The sequence below is a fragment of the Silurus meridionalis genome, chromosome 23 (genome assembly GCF_014805685.1).
Source record: "Silurus meridionalis isolate SWU-2019-XX chromosome 23, ASM1480568v1, whole genome shotgun sequence".
In the NCBI taxonomy this organism is placed as follows: domain Eukaryota; kingdom Metazoa; phylum Chordata; class Actinopteri; order Siluriformes; family Siluridae; genus Silurus; species Silurus meridionalis.
Window position 1 is genome coordinate 11,645,714 of NC_060906.1, and position 19,226 is coordinate 11,664,939.

Genomic DNA, 19,226 nt, shown 5'->3' on the forward strand with positions numbered 1-19,226 from the left:
TTATTGTTTATCAGTTTATTGTTTTAAAATCTGCAACAAAATGAGAAATGAAATCCAAGTGGTTTCAGTTTAATACCCACAGCTCAAAGCTAAAGCTTTCTCTCTTGTCGCAAATGGCAGTTAATAACTAAGCACATTCATTTCGCTGATGCAATTGAAAATCTATACGCAAAAAAAAAAAAAAATACAGTAGAACCATTGTTGAGATAAAACTCTCCGTAAAAAAAAAATATTAACAACTATTATATGATCTCAAGACATATTTCGGTACAGTGGAACCTCGGGATACGAACGTAATTCGCCCAAAATGTGCGTATCGATTTACGCATAAATTCAGGATACGAATCATTCGAAAAGATTTTGAGGGGACGTTGGATCATCCGACACGCAACCTGCACGCTTTCCCACGTCAGAAAGTTCAGAATTCATTGTGATAGCACCGTCTTAGCCCTGTTTATCGTTGTGTCTTTGTTGCGTTATTACTACAATACAGTAGTCATTACTGAACAGTATCGTATACGCTATTATAGTAGTGGAGATTCTCTTTCCAAACAATAATTCTCCAGCATTCACTCTTCTAAAAGGTAAAGTACCAAGTTAAGATACTGTTTTCCTCTTTTAGATGTTAAGGCACCATTATTAAATGCTAAATACTAAATAATATTAGTCCATATTGGTTGTATTTTTATACGAATATTTGGGGTCGTTCAGAAAAAATGATCCCACTTTCCGTTATTCCTTATGGGGAAATTCATATTGGTATATACGAATTTTTTAGGGTGTGAATGGTGTTCCGGAACGAATCCGTAACCCAAGGTACTACTGTATTCCCATATTATTCCAATACCCAATATCGCTTTATCTCTCAAGTATAAATGGAAACCCGTTAGAGAAAGGAGTTACTGTAACTGTACAGTCATTCGTAACAGAAAAAGGAAGATACAAATGAACTAACATACTATGTTAAAAAAAAGACTTTACATTCAGATATAAAAAAAAAAAAGAAATGACACATCAGAACAACATTATGAAAGGTTGGAAGAGCTAGACATCAAATGTAAGACATCAAATCTAAGGCTGCAGTACACTGCTCCTTTCTCTTAGAAATACAACTCCATATTGTAAATATGGAGTTGTATAAAAGCTGATAATAGTGTAGTGTATGAGTTTTTGTTGTATATTGTGTTTGAGCACATGCATAATGTGTTCATGTTGCTACCTTAAATTGTTTTGATGTCATTTAACATTACAATACTTTCGACAAGCTTACATAAGATGTCCTCAAAATTGGGAGCAAAAGTAACTCGTCCTCTGTGCAATTACAAAACATTTTTCTTATTATTTTATTTAAAAATATCCAAAGTTAGTACACATATTTCAGACCTCTATGATAAAGTGACTTTCTAAAAAACCCTAAACTGATCAACAGTTTTTTTTTTCTGCATTTTTTATTAGTTTTTCTTTTTGAGATAAAAGGCGGGTATATCAGTAAAAGAAACCCTTCAAGCATAGACTACCACCTCTTAATGTAATGGAGGGGCTAGCCTTTACTTTTAAAGCATGGAATTCCAGTTTGTTTTTGTAAAAAGAATGACATTTCTTTATGTAATATGCTCTGACAATACAAAATTAAATAATCTACTTTTTTTTTTAATATAAATTGAAACACTGAATTTGTATAGTTGACATATTGATACAGCCTTTCAGTAGTGTTTCTTGCGATATGACTTCTAAGTGCATATTAATACCAAAGAAACACATTAACCCTAACAACCACTTTGAACTTAATGGAAAATAAAACAAAAACAAAAACAAAACAAAAACACCAAAATGACCAAATACACAGCTATGTTTAGAAAAAAATAAGACAGTATATGCACTAATGAATATAAGACCATTTTAGAATCAAAAAGCTTGTTAAAGCATTGAGAGTGTTACCTCCGACTACTGGTGTTGTATTGCATTGAGAAAAATGTATCCATCATTACAGGTTGGTTTTCACAACCTTCTTCTCTTGGACCAGAACTTGACGTGAGCTGGGAAGTCCATGTGCAGTGCTTGTGTTCACTCCAATAGTCCCATTTTGGGAGAAAACACTGGATGTTATCCCCCCTTGCAGGGTTCCATGTGTGATTCCTGACGTTCCCCCTTGTTGTTCCAGGATATGCACCATACTCTCAGATCCTCCAGCTACGCCTCTTTGGAGGGTTCCGTGAATTGCGGACCCTCCTTGGCCTTCGACCATATATATACCTTGAGATCCAGCGATACCCCCTCTCTGCAGTGTTCCTTGGAGGACCTGGCCACCTTGTGCACCCGTATCAACCAATAGCAGCTGGGATCCAGACATGTTGGCTGACTGGAGCAGGCCTGTGTTTAGTGCCGTGGTGGATCCTCCGTGTGTTCCCAAAAACATCACTCTTTCGCCTCCACCAATTGTGGCTTGTGATGGGACAGCACCCTGGACCAGGAATCTTTCGTTCATTGGAGCTCCATTCAACACATACATCCCTTGGGTCAGTCCCATAGTGGGCCTCTCGGCCAATAACACAGTGTTAGAGACCTGCGGCTCCACCATGTAGTACATTGGCTGCTGCTGCACCATCAGGGTCTGGGTAGGCAGAGTCTGGACCGGCTGCATATCTGACACTACTTGGGTGTTTGTAACTACCACATTCTCCTCCCTGTGCATGGTAGAGGGTGCTTCAACTTTGGCAGCCATGTTGACAGTGTTAGCCATGTTGACAGTGTTAGCCATGTTGACAGTGTTAGCCATGTTGGTTTGCATGGAAACTGATTCCGTGTGCTCTACAATGGGTTTTGGAGGAGAAGGAGGAAAAAAAGGAGTAGGGGTGGGAGCTTCCATTGTGAACTTTTTGCCTCTACATATCTCAGCTAGGGTAGTGAACTTTGGTCCCAAGTCATTCAGGTACTCTGTATCATCATCTGATCCCAGGATGCTGCAGCAGCCTACAGAACCTGCTGGTGAGCCCTGACCCTCAAGCCCAAATTGCAGCAAATCGTCTTCAGTTGTGGCATATAAGGCCTGGCTTTTCTGAAAGAGACAAATAAGAGACAAATAAGCATATCATATTCTAAAAGAGGCATGAACCCCTAACTCCTGCAACTCCTGAGGTTAGCATCCATACTTTGGGTGATGTCCAATTTAATTAAATTTTTTTTTTATGCATGTACTATGTCTCCACTTACATTTGAGTAGTAATTAAACAAGAAGTCGTCATTAAGGGCCATTCCGCTGTCATACGTGGAAAATCCCTCATCCCTCATCGTCCCAAGGTGTCCGCTCATCCCCTGATCCATAGAAGTCATTTCCATCTGATTATACATGTAACCTCCCCGTTCATGGTGGACACCTTGTAACTGCCAACTCCTGCCGCTCCTGCTGCTCCTGCAGCTCCAATACCAAAACCTGCCATGCTGGCCCCAAAGCCACCTTTTGAGCCCGCGTTGATCATTCCAGGACCATCAATGTCACTCAGAAGTAAGGGCACATCCTGTCAGTTCGAATAATTTGAAGAAGTTAGAAATTGAAGTAAGTAAACAAATTTTGAGTAGCAACAGTAATTTAGATGTTTTGTATCACAGCAGGATTTTAATCACTGCATTAATCATACCAATACCAAATTACGATCAATAATAAATAATTTTACTTCATAATCAGTTTTAATGCTCTACAAACCAACAGCAAATACTAACAATGCCAACAGTTTAGGTATTCTGATATATAATGGATAAATCGTTGTTATTGAGAATCAGTTTCTAGGCTGGTTCATGGCCATCTATAGATGTTGTTGTAGACATATTTTGTCTATTTTGAACTGTTAAACTAAAAGCATTACTAGAACAAACTTTGAAATTCTATCAAAAGATCAAAACCAAAGCATTATCTTTCTTACCCGGTCTTCTCCCTGCCCTTCAGTATGGTAAGAAATCAGATGCTCTTTAGTGTCAAAAGGCATGTCAGTGAAGGCTCCAACCATGCCGGCTGCTCCACATTGACACAACAGCAGTAGAAGTGGAATAACTGTAGAAACAGGAGGATTTATCACTCTATGTTAAAACATAGCAACCATCTACTAAGTTCTTTATTCTACAGGGTGCATCAATATAGTGACAAAGCTTTGGTTACAATTGTATACCAATATAACCCAGTATACTGGTTTCCATCATAAATCAATACTGCTTTAAAGCCATTTTGGTCTATGAGAATAAATTATTATAATCTAGGTATTCATTTAAATGTTCATATTGGTTTTTTTTTCCTGAGTTTTATTACAATAAAATACTTTGATAAAACATTTAGAAGAATTGTGTCTCAAATTTTATAAGCTTGGTATGCTTACGTAATAACAGGAGGAGTCCCAGTAAAAGCAAGCCAATTGCAGCACCACCAAGTTTTGAGCCCTTGGTTTCACCCGCCTTCGTGGCGCACACTCCTGATTTATCGCATGTGCAAACATTCACTTTTAGCACTTGCTTGTCTGGACACGACACCTTCTGCTGGTCGAAAATTTCCAAAGTCACCTGACGAGGGCCTGGCCACGGTGCTTCGATGGGCTTCAACATGGCTGTTGTGTCTACAAAAAAAAACAAATACGACATCACTTCATTATATGTAATTAGATCATTCATATTTAATTCAAAATTAAATTATCTATAGGATATAATGCTGATCTTACACATTTAAGGTCATTTTTACCACAAAGTCTGAAACTTTGCCTTGGAATACTATAAAAACACATACCACTCAAATGCTCCAATTCCCATTTTCCATCAGTGCCTTCAGGGATAACGGTGAATGTAAAAGGACCTGCATTTGGAAAAGCATCTTTGTCCTCTGCAGTGACGTACAAAACTTCCTGAGTGGTGCACAAAGGCTGTGTTTTGTTGACTAGAACAGGACAGTGGTCATTAAAGTCCTCCACTTGGATGGCGACTGTGCCCGTGGCAGTCTTAGAGGGCATGTCTATAATGACAGATGGAAAGTAGTACATTGTGAAGAGCACATCATTATGACCCTTTATAAAATAGGTGATCTGTTTTTCCAAAAGATATCAATTAAAGTAAAGATTATGATCAACTGGCTTGACAAACTGAAAAACCATATTATAAGAGAAGATAAGAGAAATAATTGACTATTATTAATGTGTGAGCTATGTTTTTAGGTTCAAATGGTGCCATAATCAACAGTTGCATCACTATTTGCAATAGCAAATATATTTATGCTCCTATTTATTATATAACTGGCCTTAATAACCATTATCAAGTTATTACGTTTACAAGTACAAATAGAGAAGGGTCAGTTTTACACAATGTTATTATCTATATTATTGCTATTATTAGTTTGTCAGATAACATAAATTGCTCCCAATACATGACAATGCAATTGCCTGCAATCTGCTTTTGTAAGACACTGCAGTAGTTTGTAGGATCTATCGCTCCCCCTAGTGATCATATAACTGTATGGCCCAAATATTTCTAAAATATTAATGGAGTAAAATTTTGTTTGGGTTAAAAAGAAATTAAAAATAGACAGAACCTTTAATTAGTGAATATTTATTATACTTAAATTAAAGCAATTTTTGATATTTTGAACCAAAATATCAACAGTCCATAGTGTGCAGATTAAAATATTTGTAGTCAGTTGTTTATTGAAGTGAGATAGGAACCTTGGCTAATGCAGAGGATTTCTGCCATGTAAGTCCCATTGACCAGGTATGGAGACTCTCGATCTGGGAGTTTGTTCAATTTAATTTCACCGGTTTTCTCGTCGACGGATAGCCAGTTGTCTCGATCAGAGCCTTTCACATATCTAAGAGAGGAAACACAGATATAAATTCAGATACAGATATGGGTGAAAAATACTTTAATACTTATTTGCATAATCAGCATAGCTCCTGTTAAAAATAATGTAGGAATAAATAAAAACAGTGACTCACTTTACTCTTTCAGCAGGCAATCCTGTATCTGAATCAGTAGCAGTGTACGTTGTGAGGACCTTTGTTATATCAACCATCTTGCCATTTTCAGAAATCGGAATGGACTTTACTTTGGGAATGAAGCCTGGGCCTTCCGGTTGATTCTTTACATTAACATGCATATTGTAGATTTTACCAGACGCTCCTGCTGTCCCACTGCCTCCCATTCCTGTTATTCCTGTGCCTGCCCCTCCTCCTATACCTGTTCCTCCGCCTGATCCTGCCCCTCCGCCCTGTCCTCCACCTCCACCTCCTCCTCCTCCTCCTCCTGGTGCGATCACCACTCCGGAAACAGATTGAGACCCAGATCCTGAATAGTATGGGGCCACATTGCTCACAGTGATGCCCAGATTCATGTCTTTCACTTCCTCATAGTCTACAGGCTGAAAGCAAAGCACATTGGTTACTTCTACTGCACAGTGCAAACACTCACACTCCATCATGACACAAGGTCACACTAAGCCAGCTAATTTATTACGTTATTGCTATATATGCAAGGTGACCAATATCAGAAAATTGGTGAAATAGAACATTGACAACCTTGACAAGCATCAGGACTCCCTCATTGGTCTTTGGATCAGTGACGATCTTGAAATGGCCACCCCCATTCCCTGACACGATGTTGTATTGAGCCTGCCAGTTGTCAGTGTTTGCCAAGTCGTTATCAATGGTTTTAAATCTCATCACCTCCACGTTCTCAGTGTTCTCCTCAATACTTGCTTCAAACTGTACATGAAACAAGAAACCTTGGTATTAGAGTTTCACTGGACCATCCATATTGTTACACATTATAGGGTATGTACATATATTTTTTTATTACATATTTCAGAAAAAAATAATTCTAATGTTTAATTTTACAACACTGGAACAAGTAGGAAACACGGGGATGAAACAGGTGCTAACTTACAGCTTCTTGTTCCAGTTTTGGGACGTTATCATTGACATCCATGACCTGGATATTGAACGTTGCCATTCCGGTCTTGCAACCTGGACCCCCGTTGAGGTCTGAGGCTTTTACAGTAAGTACATACTGGTCAATTGACTGTAACAAGAGATGTAAAATATAATTCAAATGGTCTTATTCTCAGCATTAATATGTTCCTTATACAAAACACAAATTCCATTTTAATACAAACTGTGTGGTGTTTTCAATTTATGAGTAATTTATAAGGCATAAAATATAGATGTTCAATGTTAGCATTGTATAATGTGTTGCTTGTATTAGATTTGTTTACGGCTTTCTCGATATAATTTTTTTTTTCAGTGTGTGGTGCCTTACCTCTCGGTCTAAGTTTTCCCTGGCAACAATCACTTCTCCTTTCTGATTGATACTAAACATCCTTTCTCCGGGAGGCTTCTGATCAACAATCTCATAGAAGATCTGAGAGTTGATATTCCCTGGTTCGTCGGCATCGGTTGCTGATAGTTTCATGACGGTTGTACCTAAACGTTTCATTAGCAGGGTTAATGCTGTTATCCTTTGCTTTTTATATGGAACATCTTCAGACCTACTGAGATGTTGATTTCAAAACAATATGGTAGTGTTATGGACTTGCCTATAGAGCTAAGCTCGTTCACAGATCCTGTGCTGATGGGCAGGAAAACGGGTGCATTGTCATTCTGATCTTTGACTTTTATTCTCAGCTGGATATCAGCCTCTGCCACTGTGCCATCAGGGTATGTAGCAATTCCAGAGAGCTGCGTAGCCCATCATCAGATCATTACTATCATCATCCCGTTTACAGTCGGTACAGTTCTCAGTGTTTCTTTACTCACATTGTATTGGCCAATTTCCTCTCGGTCCAGGATTCCAGTTACTCGAACATTGCCAGTGGAAGGCTCCACCACAAACAAGTGATAGGGTGGCTGGTCTGCACCGATGCCCTTCAAGGAATATCTTATGGGGCCTTTACTCGCATCTTCCCTGTCTGACCGTATCTAAAGAAAAGCAATCATAACAAAAAGAATAGCAATGATACAAATGAAAGAAGGAAACAAAAATAAATAAATGGATTAAAATGTATTCATGAGAGCATTCTCACCCTAGCAATAGAGCTCTGTTTAGTGTAGTCGACATTCTCCTCTAAAACTTGTGGAGGAACAATCCATTCTCTCCTGTGTCTTTGAAGAGATACAGCATGGTCTGCTTTGGCTTTAGCTTCAAACACACACTAGAAGAAAAAAAACAGAGGAATGCTTGTTTTGGTTTGTTTTTAATAGCAGATTTATGCAGTTGCCTGAAGCCTTTATTTATAGTGAGGTTTGTGTTAGTCTTCTCTGTTCATCATACAGCAAAACTGCTTTACTGACATTAGTGCGTCTGCTGTTAGAGCTGTAAATGTAGATTTTGTTTAAAGTGCATGAGCCGGCATTACGCGTTTCAGTCGCCGACATGAAATGGCGGACAAATCCAGAACCGCTACAGTCCTGTGTAAACAAGTGACTGGGTATTTGTCTATCACAACATTGTGTTCAACTCATCCAAATGTCTCTTACAGCAAGACTTAGAATCTTATTCAGAAACTGCTAAACCTGTTGAAATACTATAAAATCAGCTCCCTGTTTACTAATGAAGAACATATGTGTTAATGTTCACATTTTAGTTGATATTTATTCATAATAAAAAGCCATGGTTGTTATATTTCCTAAGAGAGGCATATCAGTTATATGTTTTAATATGAAGAGAATATAGTATGTCATAAAAAATAGTTTTAAAAACCATTTCTTTAAATTTAAATACCAGCAACATACAGTGAAGCGAAGCGAAGACCACAGGGAAAATCTGGGATTTCTAGCTCACTATTAAAATTTAAGCAAGTTTGTAATACTAGCCATTGCACAAGTTCGTGCAAACGCCTTTTGATGCACCTTTATTCGGTTTTTGACCCATGTTTTTTTTCTCTCATTCTGGGATCCTTGCCTCATTCTTTGATAACCTATTTTTAATGCCTGTTTCTGGACTCAGACCTTTGCTTTATAATTTGGATTAAATTGCCCTCGCCAGCACAACAACTTTCAACAACTTTTGCTGTCTCTGCTGCCTGACAGTTGGAATGGATCTACAATAGGTCATATCAAATACCAAGATAGGCTGGAATTCATATAAATATTTTTAGGGATCTAAAAATATTATATTTTTTAGGGATCTATATTATATATAAAGCAATATATATATATATATATATATATATATATATATATATATATATATATATATATATATATATATATATATATACAGTCATACCCTCCCAATATATATAAAGCAATAGAATAAATTTATATATATATATATATATATATATATATATATATATATATATATATATATATATATATATATATAAATTTATTCTATTGCTTTATCTTTTATGGTTTCACTCTTTTAAAAGTTCTGTGATAAAAAGTCTTGCAAAATTTATGATAAAATTCTTCGATGACAGCCCATGGCAAAATGGACAAGATCTGGTCATGTTGTTTTTTTCTGCAAACAAGAATGACTGCATGACACCTGGCCCTATTATCATGCGTATTTATTTGGCTGCAACAATCCTTTAAAACGGACAGAATTTACAGCAAAGCAAGTGATGATTTATTTCTAGAAAACTGAATGTAGCATAAAATTGTGTGAAATGTAAATACAAAATCAATGATGTGTCTATGCGGATGAAAAAAAAAATGTTCGCGTGGGCACACACAGTCGTCTAATTTGGTCATTTGGTCTGTAATTATGTGTGAAAAAAGGAGAAAAACATTTTAAATTTCAATATAAAATGAGTAATAAGGATTAGTATAAAATTACAAATGTGAAACCATACTGAGAAAGACATATACAATATATACTTTAAAAGACAGATCTGTTGTCTTTGTTTTAAGTGAACTGAATCAGGAAAGAAAGAGTCATTTGTATTTTTCCTGTCGTTTCAACTTCGCAAAAAGATTCATGTCTTACACTAAATTTATTTCTGTTGTATAAGCTTTACACATTCCTGGAACCCTCTAAATTATTTTATACTTTATTATACTGTACTATATTCTCAATACAAAAATGGATTCATGAGGATCCTATCACTTTACCATTACTATGTTGTCATCAAATTGCCAAAAGCTAAACAGGCTGTGGCTTGTATAATAAATTCACCAGAATTGTTTTGTTGCTTGCTGTTCAGCCAGTTCAATCCCACTGGTGCCCAATGAGCTGTCAAGATCAGTTGGCATGTCATTCTTTGTGGTTGCATGTCGGATTCTTTTTATCCCACAGGAACAAGCCAACACAAAAAAACTATATATTTTTATCAATCCTGTGGTCTAAAGAAGTATTGTATTCTCCCTACTCAAATACACTTGGACAAAATACAAAGAAAATGAATTATATGGAAAATTATTGTTCTAAAACGTAATGGAGGTCAGTTATATACTATAGTTCAGTGTGGTTATGGCAATTTTAACTGTCAGTAAGAACTTTCGGTTAATTGATTGTTATTGTTGGTTTTTTTTTTTTACTTTTCTTTTTTCTCACTTCCCCAAACCCATCTAATGTTATTGTTTTTTGCATATCAGTTGTAAAGTATTATACTTTTCATTGTCTTTGCTATTTTAAATAATTGTAAAACTGCAATGGCCTACATATTTGCATTGATTACTAATATACTTAAGGCAATAGTTTCTGTATTAATTTGATTGTGATGCTGGATCTAAGCTTAACCTTTTATTATAGTAGTGGTACATATACTGATATGTTTCTTTTCTAAAAAAAACCCTGTCACTTTTGATCAAATCAGATGATAAAATGTTTCTAATTTTTTTGCCATTTGTAACGTACATGTGACTCATATTTACCGTTTCGGTTTCTAGTGAGTTCAAAAGAATAAAACCCCTAACAAAACCACGCGAGTCGACTCCAAAAAAAGAGCCAAAAACAAAGAGTCGACTCATAGAACCGGCTTGTTGTCGATCGACAAATAATGAAATGTTAAATCGGTAAAAGTATATTGTGAAGGCTGTTTATAAATTAGCAATATAGAGATTTTCTTCTAGACGTGCCCAGGCGATACACATGCAGTCTTCTTAAGAAATAAAGCGAAATTATAATTGAGTATAAACTTACCCAGATAACGACAAAAACAAGGCGGAAAAGTGACTGTGAACGCTGTAACCGGTCCATTTCCGGAGCGCGAGCTCGCTTCCAGATCAGTACTCGGTTTTTGCAAACTCTGTTGTTTGTATGGAGAAGACTGAACACGTCCAGCACAGGTGCTGCGCGAGATACAAGGATACAGAAAGACAGCAGGAAGTCAGAAGTCTAAAGTACGACACACCCTCACCTTTAAAGGAGTGTAGAGGAGGATCTAAAGCTCTCCCTTTCTCTCTCTCTCTCTCTCTCTCTCTCTCTCTCTCTCTCTCTTTCTCTCTCTCTCGCTCTTTCTCTCTCTTTCTCTCGTATCCAAGTGACAAAACACAAACATACCAGCATGTGCCATTATTTAACCCAATACAACTTCTTTCTAACATCCAAAAGTATTCTATATTACATACCCAAAGCCAAGCAGCTTTTTTTGAATTTTTTTTTTTTTTTTTTTTACAGCTTGTGTTCATTCATTCATCCATTAATTCAATTTCTTTCCTACATTTTTTTCTCTGTTTGTGGTCACAAAGACTCTAACAGTCTGAAGACCAGACATTTTCATCCGCCACAACTGGTTTACTGGAAGTTCCTCTTAGGGAATCCCCGTATGTTCCCAAGCAAAATATGAAATCATAATTATATTAGTAGAAAAAAAACAAAAAGCAACGACTGTGGGATGATAATCACCGTAAGTAGAAAAAGAAAGACATACAGACATACAGAAAAATAAATAAATAAATAAATAAATAAATAAATAAATAAATGGGGATTCTTCACATAACTGCTGCGTGAACTGCAGTGCATTGCACCTGTTCACCTGCTTCCCTGATTCATCCTGCTCACATGGTCACTAGGAACCTTGGATACAGGCCTTATACCAAACAAGTAACCATCCAGACAGAATGTGCTTTAAATATATATATTTCAGACAAACATTCATGCTCACCTTCACACATGACAGCAAAAAAAGCATGCCCTCTCCCCTAAAATCTTTTTTTGTTATTAGAGGTGGAGCCATTGGGTGTGTAATCTCCCTGTGATATTGCCCATAGATTCATTAATATATAAAAGCCCCTTCACAACAACAAGGTCTTGATCCATGAAGGGAACTCTTTACTGTATAGGAGCATTTTTATGTAGGTGGTTTTGTATATGTGTATAAATGTTATATAATGCAAATCCAGTTGGTGACATACTGACATTTAATTGAGATATTTGTTTATAACTGATATTGTTCTCAAAGTCCCAGATCACTGTGGCAAACCTACAATTCTCCATGCATGATATGCTCATTCCTTCCCACCTGAGTTTGTGTTGTAACAGTTGATTAATAATTCCATAAACAAACAACTGATAAAACAAACTGGGAAGGGAAATTATGCATTATCTCTGCTAGGATCTCCCAATCAGATTTTTTATAAAAAGTACATACAGTGTCATACAGTAAACAAAGAGTTGCTTTCATGCATTTTAAGAAAGCATGACTTCACAGAGTGTTGGTTTTGCACCTGCCCAGGTGAAGCGAATCCACACATACATATGCAAAAATATGAAACTACAATTGTCTAGAATGAAGGAGAGCATATATTACAACAATAAGATTAGTAATCTTATATTAGAATCTGTGCTTCCTTTTTTTTTTTTTTGGTGTTTCTATTTCATTTTAGGCTCATCAGGGGGTTTTTGAAGGAAAAAACAGTAAGTCAGTACAATCAGGTGCTTCATATCAGCTTTTTATGCTTTTTAGTAAGAACATACAGTACTTACAGAACAACATTTTTTTACACTGCATGTAATGATAAAATGATGTACTCTCTATTTGCCTGAACTTTTGTCTCCTGTAGTAAAGTGCTAATGAGGTGTAGCATACTTTGAGAAGGCAGTGCTGTTACGTATTTAAACACATGGCTTGCGTTTTATGAGTGACTACGTCTTCAACTTTATGGAGCCTCATTTTTCTAGCCACGCGTATGGAATTTTTGTTTTAGTGCTCATCAGGTAATCTTAGGACAGGACCCCCCACAGGCAATGCAAACTCTCTTAAACTTACTTTCTCTCTTTCTCTCTCTCTCTCTCTCTCTCTCTCTCTCTCTCTCTCTCTCTCTCTCTCACTCCCTCTCCTTCTGTCTCTTTGTCTCACACACACACATGCTGGGCCCTTGAACAAAACCCTCAACCCGCAGTTGCTCAGCTGTATAACAGTATATATTATACAGTCGCTGTGGATAAGGACATCTGAAAATTGCTATAAATGTAATGCTCATGTTATACTTTAAACACATGTAACTGATCAGCAGCCTTTTTTAGGACCAGGGACATCTGACACAGTGTCAACATACACACAGAAACATGACACGCTGTGATCTGTATTGAATTGTAATGAGACATTCTTGTGTACTTTCACCAAAAAAATCTAATCAAACCTTAATTTATTGATGTGACTATGTATTTTGAAATAATACAAATAAATCTGTGTGTGTGTGTGTGTGTGTGTGTGTGTGTGTGTGTGTGTGTGTGTGTGTGTGTTACCGACAGAGATTCTGACAAAGAGATTTTGTGTGTGAGAGAGAACGGGTGCGGCTCAGGGCGTGCCCTGCTGCATTTAGGTGGTGTCTGCTTGCTGGAGGGACTTGGCTGGCAAGGGAGAAAAGCAGAACAGATAAGGGGAGAGAAAAAAGTAAAAGCTAGGAAAGAGGCTTTTAATTCACCTGCCCTGCCTTTAGGCATGCCGAGACAGAACCTTTTTACTTTTTTTGCATTCCCTTCCTCTCTTCTCTCCCTCTCTATTTTCCCTATTGCACAAACACACCTATATTTATTTTGCTTCCCACTCTCAGTCCGTGTGTACTTGTTTCACCCTGCCCAGCAGAGCCATTAGAATACACAGCTGAGGGAGGACAAACTAAACACGAGCTGCATGTTAACCAGGGCTGATGTGCCATAAATCGCTTTCCAAGAGTTAACTTCAAGACAGACACAAGGAAGATAGTTTAGAGAGAAGAAAACAAAGCAGACAAAGATGTATCGAGAAAACCAGTCTGTCAGGAAACTCCCTCATTGGAGCGGTAAACAGTCACAAACACGTCTGGCCTGCCATTGCCATCAGCACAGACATGCCTTTTACATGTTCAGAATGTTGCAATGATTCATAGATTATGGCTGGGAAACATAGAAGTACAAAAATGGGTGTGGCACAAGAAGAGACTTTTTGCTGGGTGTATGTGTGTGTGTGTGTGTGTGTGTGTGTGTGTGTGTGTGGGTGTGTGTGTGTGTGTGCACGCGTATGTCTAAGGGTGTTGCTCTAATAACATACTGGACATGTATCCCATGTCAATCACATATTTGTGGTAACAGTTGCATCATGTTTTCATGTATAAAAGACCTAAAGTGCTTAAAAATTTTCACATTTAAACTCACACAGACAGGTCTTCACAATTAATACAATCTGCCAACACTGGAGTTAAAATTACTTGCCTGTACAAGATCCTTTGTTGGGTTTTGGTTTACTGGTTTTAGACTTAATCACTTGTTTGCTTAGTGATTCGTACCAAAACTTTCAAAATGAAACCTTCCTTGTATAACTATTCTAGTTCATCCTCCTGTGCACAGCTACACCCCAACTGATTGTGACAGATGGTGGCCCCTAAATGTCAGTTGGATAGTGAGGTTTGCTATAAATCTGTCTGCACATAATCACTTTTTGTCTGGACACTGTGAAGTCAGTTATACAAGTCACGACAAGCAAGTCAGGTCGTTTTTTTTCATTGTTTTTCCTCATCTGTGGCACATCATGTAACTTATCCAGGACCAGACATTACAGGTGCATGACGAAGATTGGCAAAGCACAGAGCAGTCTAAGACCATAACCGCAACAGTGAATAACACATCGAATGATTGGAAGAATGAATACATAAATAACCAAGCAAACAAACAACCAAACAAACAAATAAATAAATACACATTATATACAATATACCACAACCTACTAATCAATGTGTTCTGATTTCAGAAAGGTCACATCGGTGTGTAACACTATTTGTAGATTAACCATTAACGACAGCATGCACAGTAAATGTGAAATGTTTTTTTATCAGAGTGATAATAGAGTCTTTGTTAGCGTGTTGTATTGATGTAATCTACTGTTTTAGACGTATCTATGTGTGCAAAATGCATGTTGGTTTATGAGTCTCTTTGGACTCTTTACTAGTACCGACACTGGAACATTGTCTTTCTCTCCCTCTGCAATCAGTCTCTCACTCTCCCTTTTCCAGTTGTAGTTAATTTAAGTTCCGGCAAAGATTATAGCAGGGGAGTAAATGCAAGAAGAAGCTCAGGAATGTGATCAGGGCAGGGTAAGAGAGTAGGTCTAGAATTTAGTAAGATTTGGAATCATAGTATTTTATAACAAAAGCAGTTAAGGTCATCATGGTAGATTTTTTGTCTAGACAACCGTTTTGGAGATTCGTTTTGCCTATTTGTGATTGCCTACCAAGTATTGAGTACATATACAGTAAATGCACATACTTTCCAGAAGGCCAACAATTTACTAAAAATGTTTTTTTTTTTTAATTGGTCTTATTAAAGTATTCTAGTTTTTGAGATAGAGAATTTGTGGGTTTTTGTTAAATGTGACCCAAAATCATCAAAATGTAAAGAAAATAAACACTTGAAATATATTAGTCTGTGTGATGAATCTATATAATATACAAGTTTCACTTTTTGTATTGAATTACTGAAATAAATCTTTTTAATGATATTCAAACTTCAAACAATCAAAAATAGTGAAATACTGAATCTCTCCCACTTCCATTCACTCAGACCTGCTTTCATTCATTCATTCATTCATGTAGTCTTTCTTTCTTTCTTTCTTTCTTTCTTTCTTTCTTTCTTTCTTTCTTTCTTTCTTTCTTTCTTTCTTTCTTTCTTTCTTCCTTTCCTTTCCTTTCCTTTCCTTTCCGTGTGTGTTTGTGTGTGTCACTTTAACAGCACCACTTTATACAAAACAACCCAGCTCTCCATAGCAACCGCAGGGAGTGAAACTTGAGCAGTGAGATAGGGGAGGGGAAAGGTTGGGGGGTGGATAAGAGAGAGTAACAATGAGAGGAGAGAGAGAGAGAGAGAGAGAGAGAAGGCTGAATGGCTAAAATTTTGACCCTTGACATGTTTTACATGGGTAGTTTCCTGAGGTAGAATTTTGTGGTTACTTTAACTCATAGAATTAAAAAGTAGTCATTTATTAACACCCAACATACTGCGCAATGTGGTTAAATTCAATGAAAATAAAAATAAAACAAAAGATGGTAAAAGCTTGTAAAATGATACAAAAACATGACACAAGGAAATCTATGCCAGTTCATAAATTGCAATAAAAATTGGGAGTGTATTTTATTGTGATGCAGTGTAATAGACAGACTTTCACTAAACTTTCATTAAGCCCCCCAAGGTTTTTTCTTAATTATGATTATTTTAAGCCAAGTTCTGAATGAGTACTGTGGAAATGTAATTTTAAATAACAAGCGGTAAAAAGAAAAAGAATAAAACCAAATATCTCATGTGCATTTTTCAAAAATACATTTAAGTGACAAAACCCGCCAGTGTCTCAATGCCTGGCAGTGATTCATCATTTTAATGACTAAGAAACTGTGAGTCACACAAAATGTTTGTGAATGCATGAGCATTTTCATGATCACATTAGATAATATCTTGTTTATCATAGGCCTGTAGGCTACCTGTCTGTGATCACACCTGTTCCTGCTCTTCACCACTGACACACTCACATACACACCCATCCATACACATGTACATTTACCTGTCACTAATCTCATGGAGCTACACCCAAATGGAATATTACGTAGAGTATGTGACATACGATGACATACCGGATGTCCAAAAAGAAACCATTCATATGTTGTAGAAATTTGCTGATCTGAATATTTTGAGCAAAATCCAGGAAAATATGATGCAGTTCCTGGGAAAATGCATACAGTGTAAATGTAGCAAATATGTTATTCGTTATTAATACAAAATACGGACACTCTTTTTGGAATGTTATATTACATTTGAGATATTTACACAAGTATAAGAAATTTATTTCCATAATTATTGCTTAATTTGTGTACTTTATAGTACAACATAACCAGGGTAACAAGAAATCAAAGAACACTTGTTAGGGTCCAATTACACCCCTCTGTTTAACGTAAATGCTTTTAAAATTCAGCTCTCAGATCAGAGGGCTGATTAATCATAGATCTTTCACTAGATAGAACGTTTCTGACATGTTAACTGGTCTAAGGCTTTTCGGGTAATCTTGAGGAATTTGAACAGTCCTACATAAGTCTGGAATTTTTAGACCACTTATCTCAGCATATTTGACCAACAGAACCAGTTAATCTGCTTGCCCTTGTTCTACCCCCTTCTATTTCAGGCTGACCAAGAGGGCTGAAAGCGCACACTACCTCTGAATCACTTTTGACTTTGTGCCCAGTCCACTCATACAACACATTGAGCAGTAGTGAGAGGAGGATAGAAAGGGGCCTTTATTTGAATCGCTGATGCGAGCTGCCACAGTTACCTGAGCTCAGAAATGGGTCTAAGAGAGAATGTGCAAACAGAGAGAGTGCTGAGGTCTTGGCTCTAGAGTTACCCAGCACACATTAGTGCTTGAGCGGTAGAAAACCAAAGGGTGTAAAACCCTATTATTAAACAGCTCATTTACAACATCTCTATTAACCTTCTGTGGCTTATACTACAACTCTGTACGGTATATAAGGAACACCACAATACATTCCTTTTATTCAATATAATATCATATCAAATATTTGTACTTATATTTAAGGAAACAGAGCAACACTGAAAATATAATGATGTGATCATACTGTATATACAGTATGTATTGTGCAACATTTCCTCTCACTCTCACTCTCACTTTTCTCACACATACACAAACATGCATACTGTCTCCTAGTGATTTAGGCTCAATAAGCCAACCTGGCTCAACATCGTAGTAATCATGGGACATTCTGTGTTTGGGTGTAACCAGGCGTACCTGAAGCCGAGCTTGACACACCCAGACCTGTATTTCAGTGTGATTTTGTGTCCCTGGTTATTTTATGTTCTTTTATTCATTTTCATGTGAAAAGCCAAAACTGGATTTAATCAGCACATGGTGGATAGTTAATTAATCCTGATTAGAAGGAAGTAATGAGGTTCTTTGTTTGTGTGCACCACTTTACGGCTCATTGTCCTTTACAGACTATAACCAGGCATGCAAGAGCCCTGGACAGGGGTGTGTTACTCACAGCGGCATACTAAATTCCACAGCTAACCAGAACTGATACTGTGTGAAATGCTCACCATATTTCAACACCTTACACTCTGCCAAACAGTGACATATGATTTTTATTTTCAAAAGCTGTTTATTTTCACAGTAATGCTTGCATCAGCTCTGTCCCTCCTCTTGTTGAGGATGCAAGTGACAGCCCGACAGTACACAATCACTTCGTTTAGCAGTTTATGTACCCTCTCTTATTTATATGTGGATATTTGATTTCAGCACTGATGACCCTTCTTGTCCTGGAATGAATGGGGAAAGATAATAATGAGGAAAATGCAAAATCAAAATGTTAGATTTATCAAATGGTTAAGCAAAACAACCTGTCTGGGTGATGAAGCTGTGTCCAACAATGAGTAATGTACTCATCATGCGCTCTACTAGATGAACTACTTATATCATAAAATCTGGACACTCCCAACTTTACCTCATTATGACCCATCAACTGTAAAATAAAAAAACAAAAGAACAGCTTGCATGATTTCATTGATTCTTGAAATAGATTACAATCAATGGTTGAAATTCAAGTCCAAACTAAGACAGAACTACAGACATGCACATACACAGTGAATACCTGAAAAGCCTTGATACATTAAATGACTAAGAGTTTGTGGATCCATGAGCATTGCACAAATATATATGCGTTTGAGCTTCCCAGTCCATATGTAAATCACTGATAGCAGTCATAATAACATCCATTCTTCTGGGAATGCTTTGCAATAGATTTCATGTTCAATGAGTTCATCTTATTCTCCTCAAGTGTGCCTCACAT

The 19,226-nt window shown here is 37.0% G+C and overlaps 1 protein-coding gene across 1 annotated transcript; it reads right to left on the reverse strand.

Annotated features, from left to right (window-relative positions):
* dsg2.1 (desmoglein 2, tandem duplicate 1) lies at positions 1 to 11,293 on the reverse strand. The gene is made up of 14 exons (XM_046835911.1): positions 11,107 to 11,293; positions 8,042 to 8,170; positions 7,776 to 7,937; positions 7,556 to 7,697; positions 7,279 to 7,442; positions 6,907 to 7,041; positions 6,540 to 6,725; positions 5,961 to 6,382; positions 5,691 to 5,833; positions 4,766 to 4,987; positions 4,365 to 4,598; positions 3,918 to 4,045; positions 3,333 to 3,515; positions 1 to 3,055 (listed from the first exon to the last, which is right to left on the reverse strand). Exons 1-14 carry the CDS (start codon positions 11,161 to 11,163, stop codon positions 1,985 to 1,987), a joined length of 3,378 nt encoding a protein of 1,125 aa, XP_046691867.1. The 5' UTR covers positions 11,164 to 11,293; the 3' UTR covers positions 1 to 1,984.
* Positions 11,294 to 19,226: the final 7,933 nt, after the last annotated feature.

Bases quoted from the DNA above. Each gene is read 5' to 3' on its own strand.
- dsg2.1 (XM_046835911.1), bottom strand. From the start codon at position 11,163: ATGGACCGGTTACAGCGTTCACAGTCACTTTTCCGCCTTGTTTTTGTC. The intron at 7,938-8,041 runs GTGAGAATGCTC...GCTTTTCTTTAG, and splicing joins AACAGAGCTCTATTGCTAGG to ATACGGTCAGACAGGGAAGA. The intron at 7,443-7,555 runs GCAAGTCCATAA...TGAAACGTTTAG, and splicing joins GAACGAGCTTAGCTCTATAG to GTACAACCGTCATGAAACTA.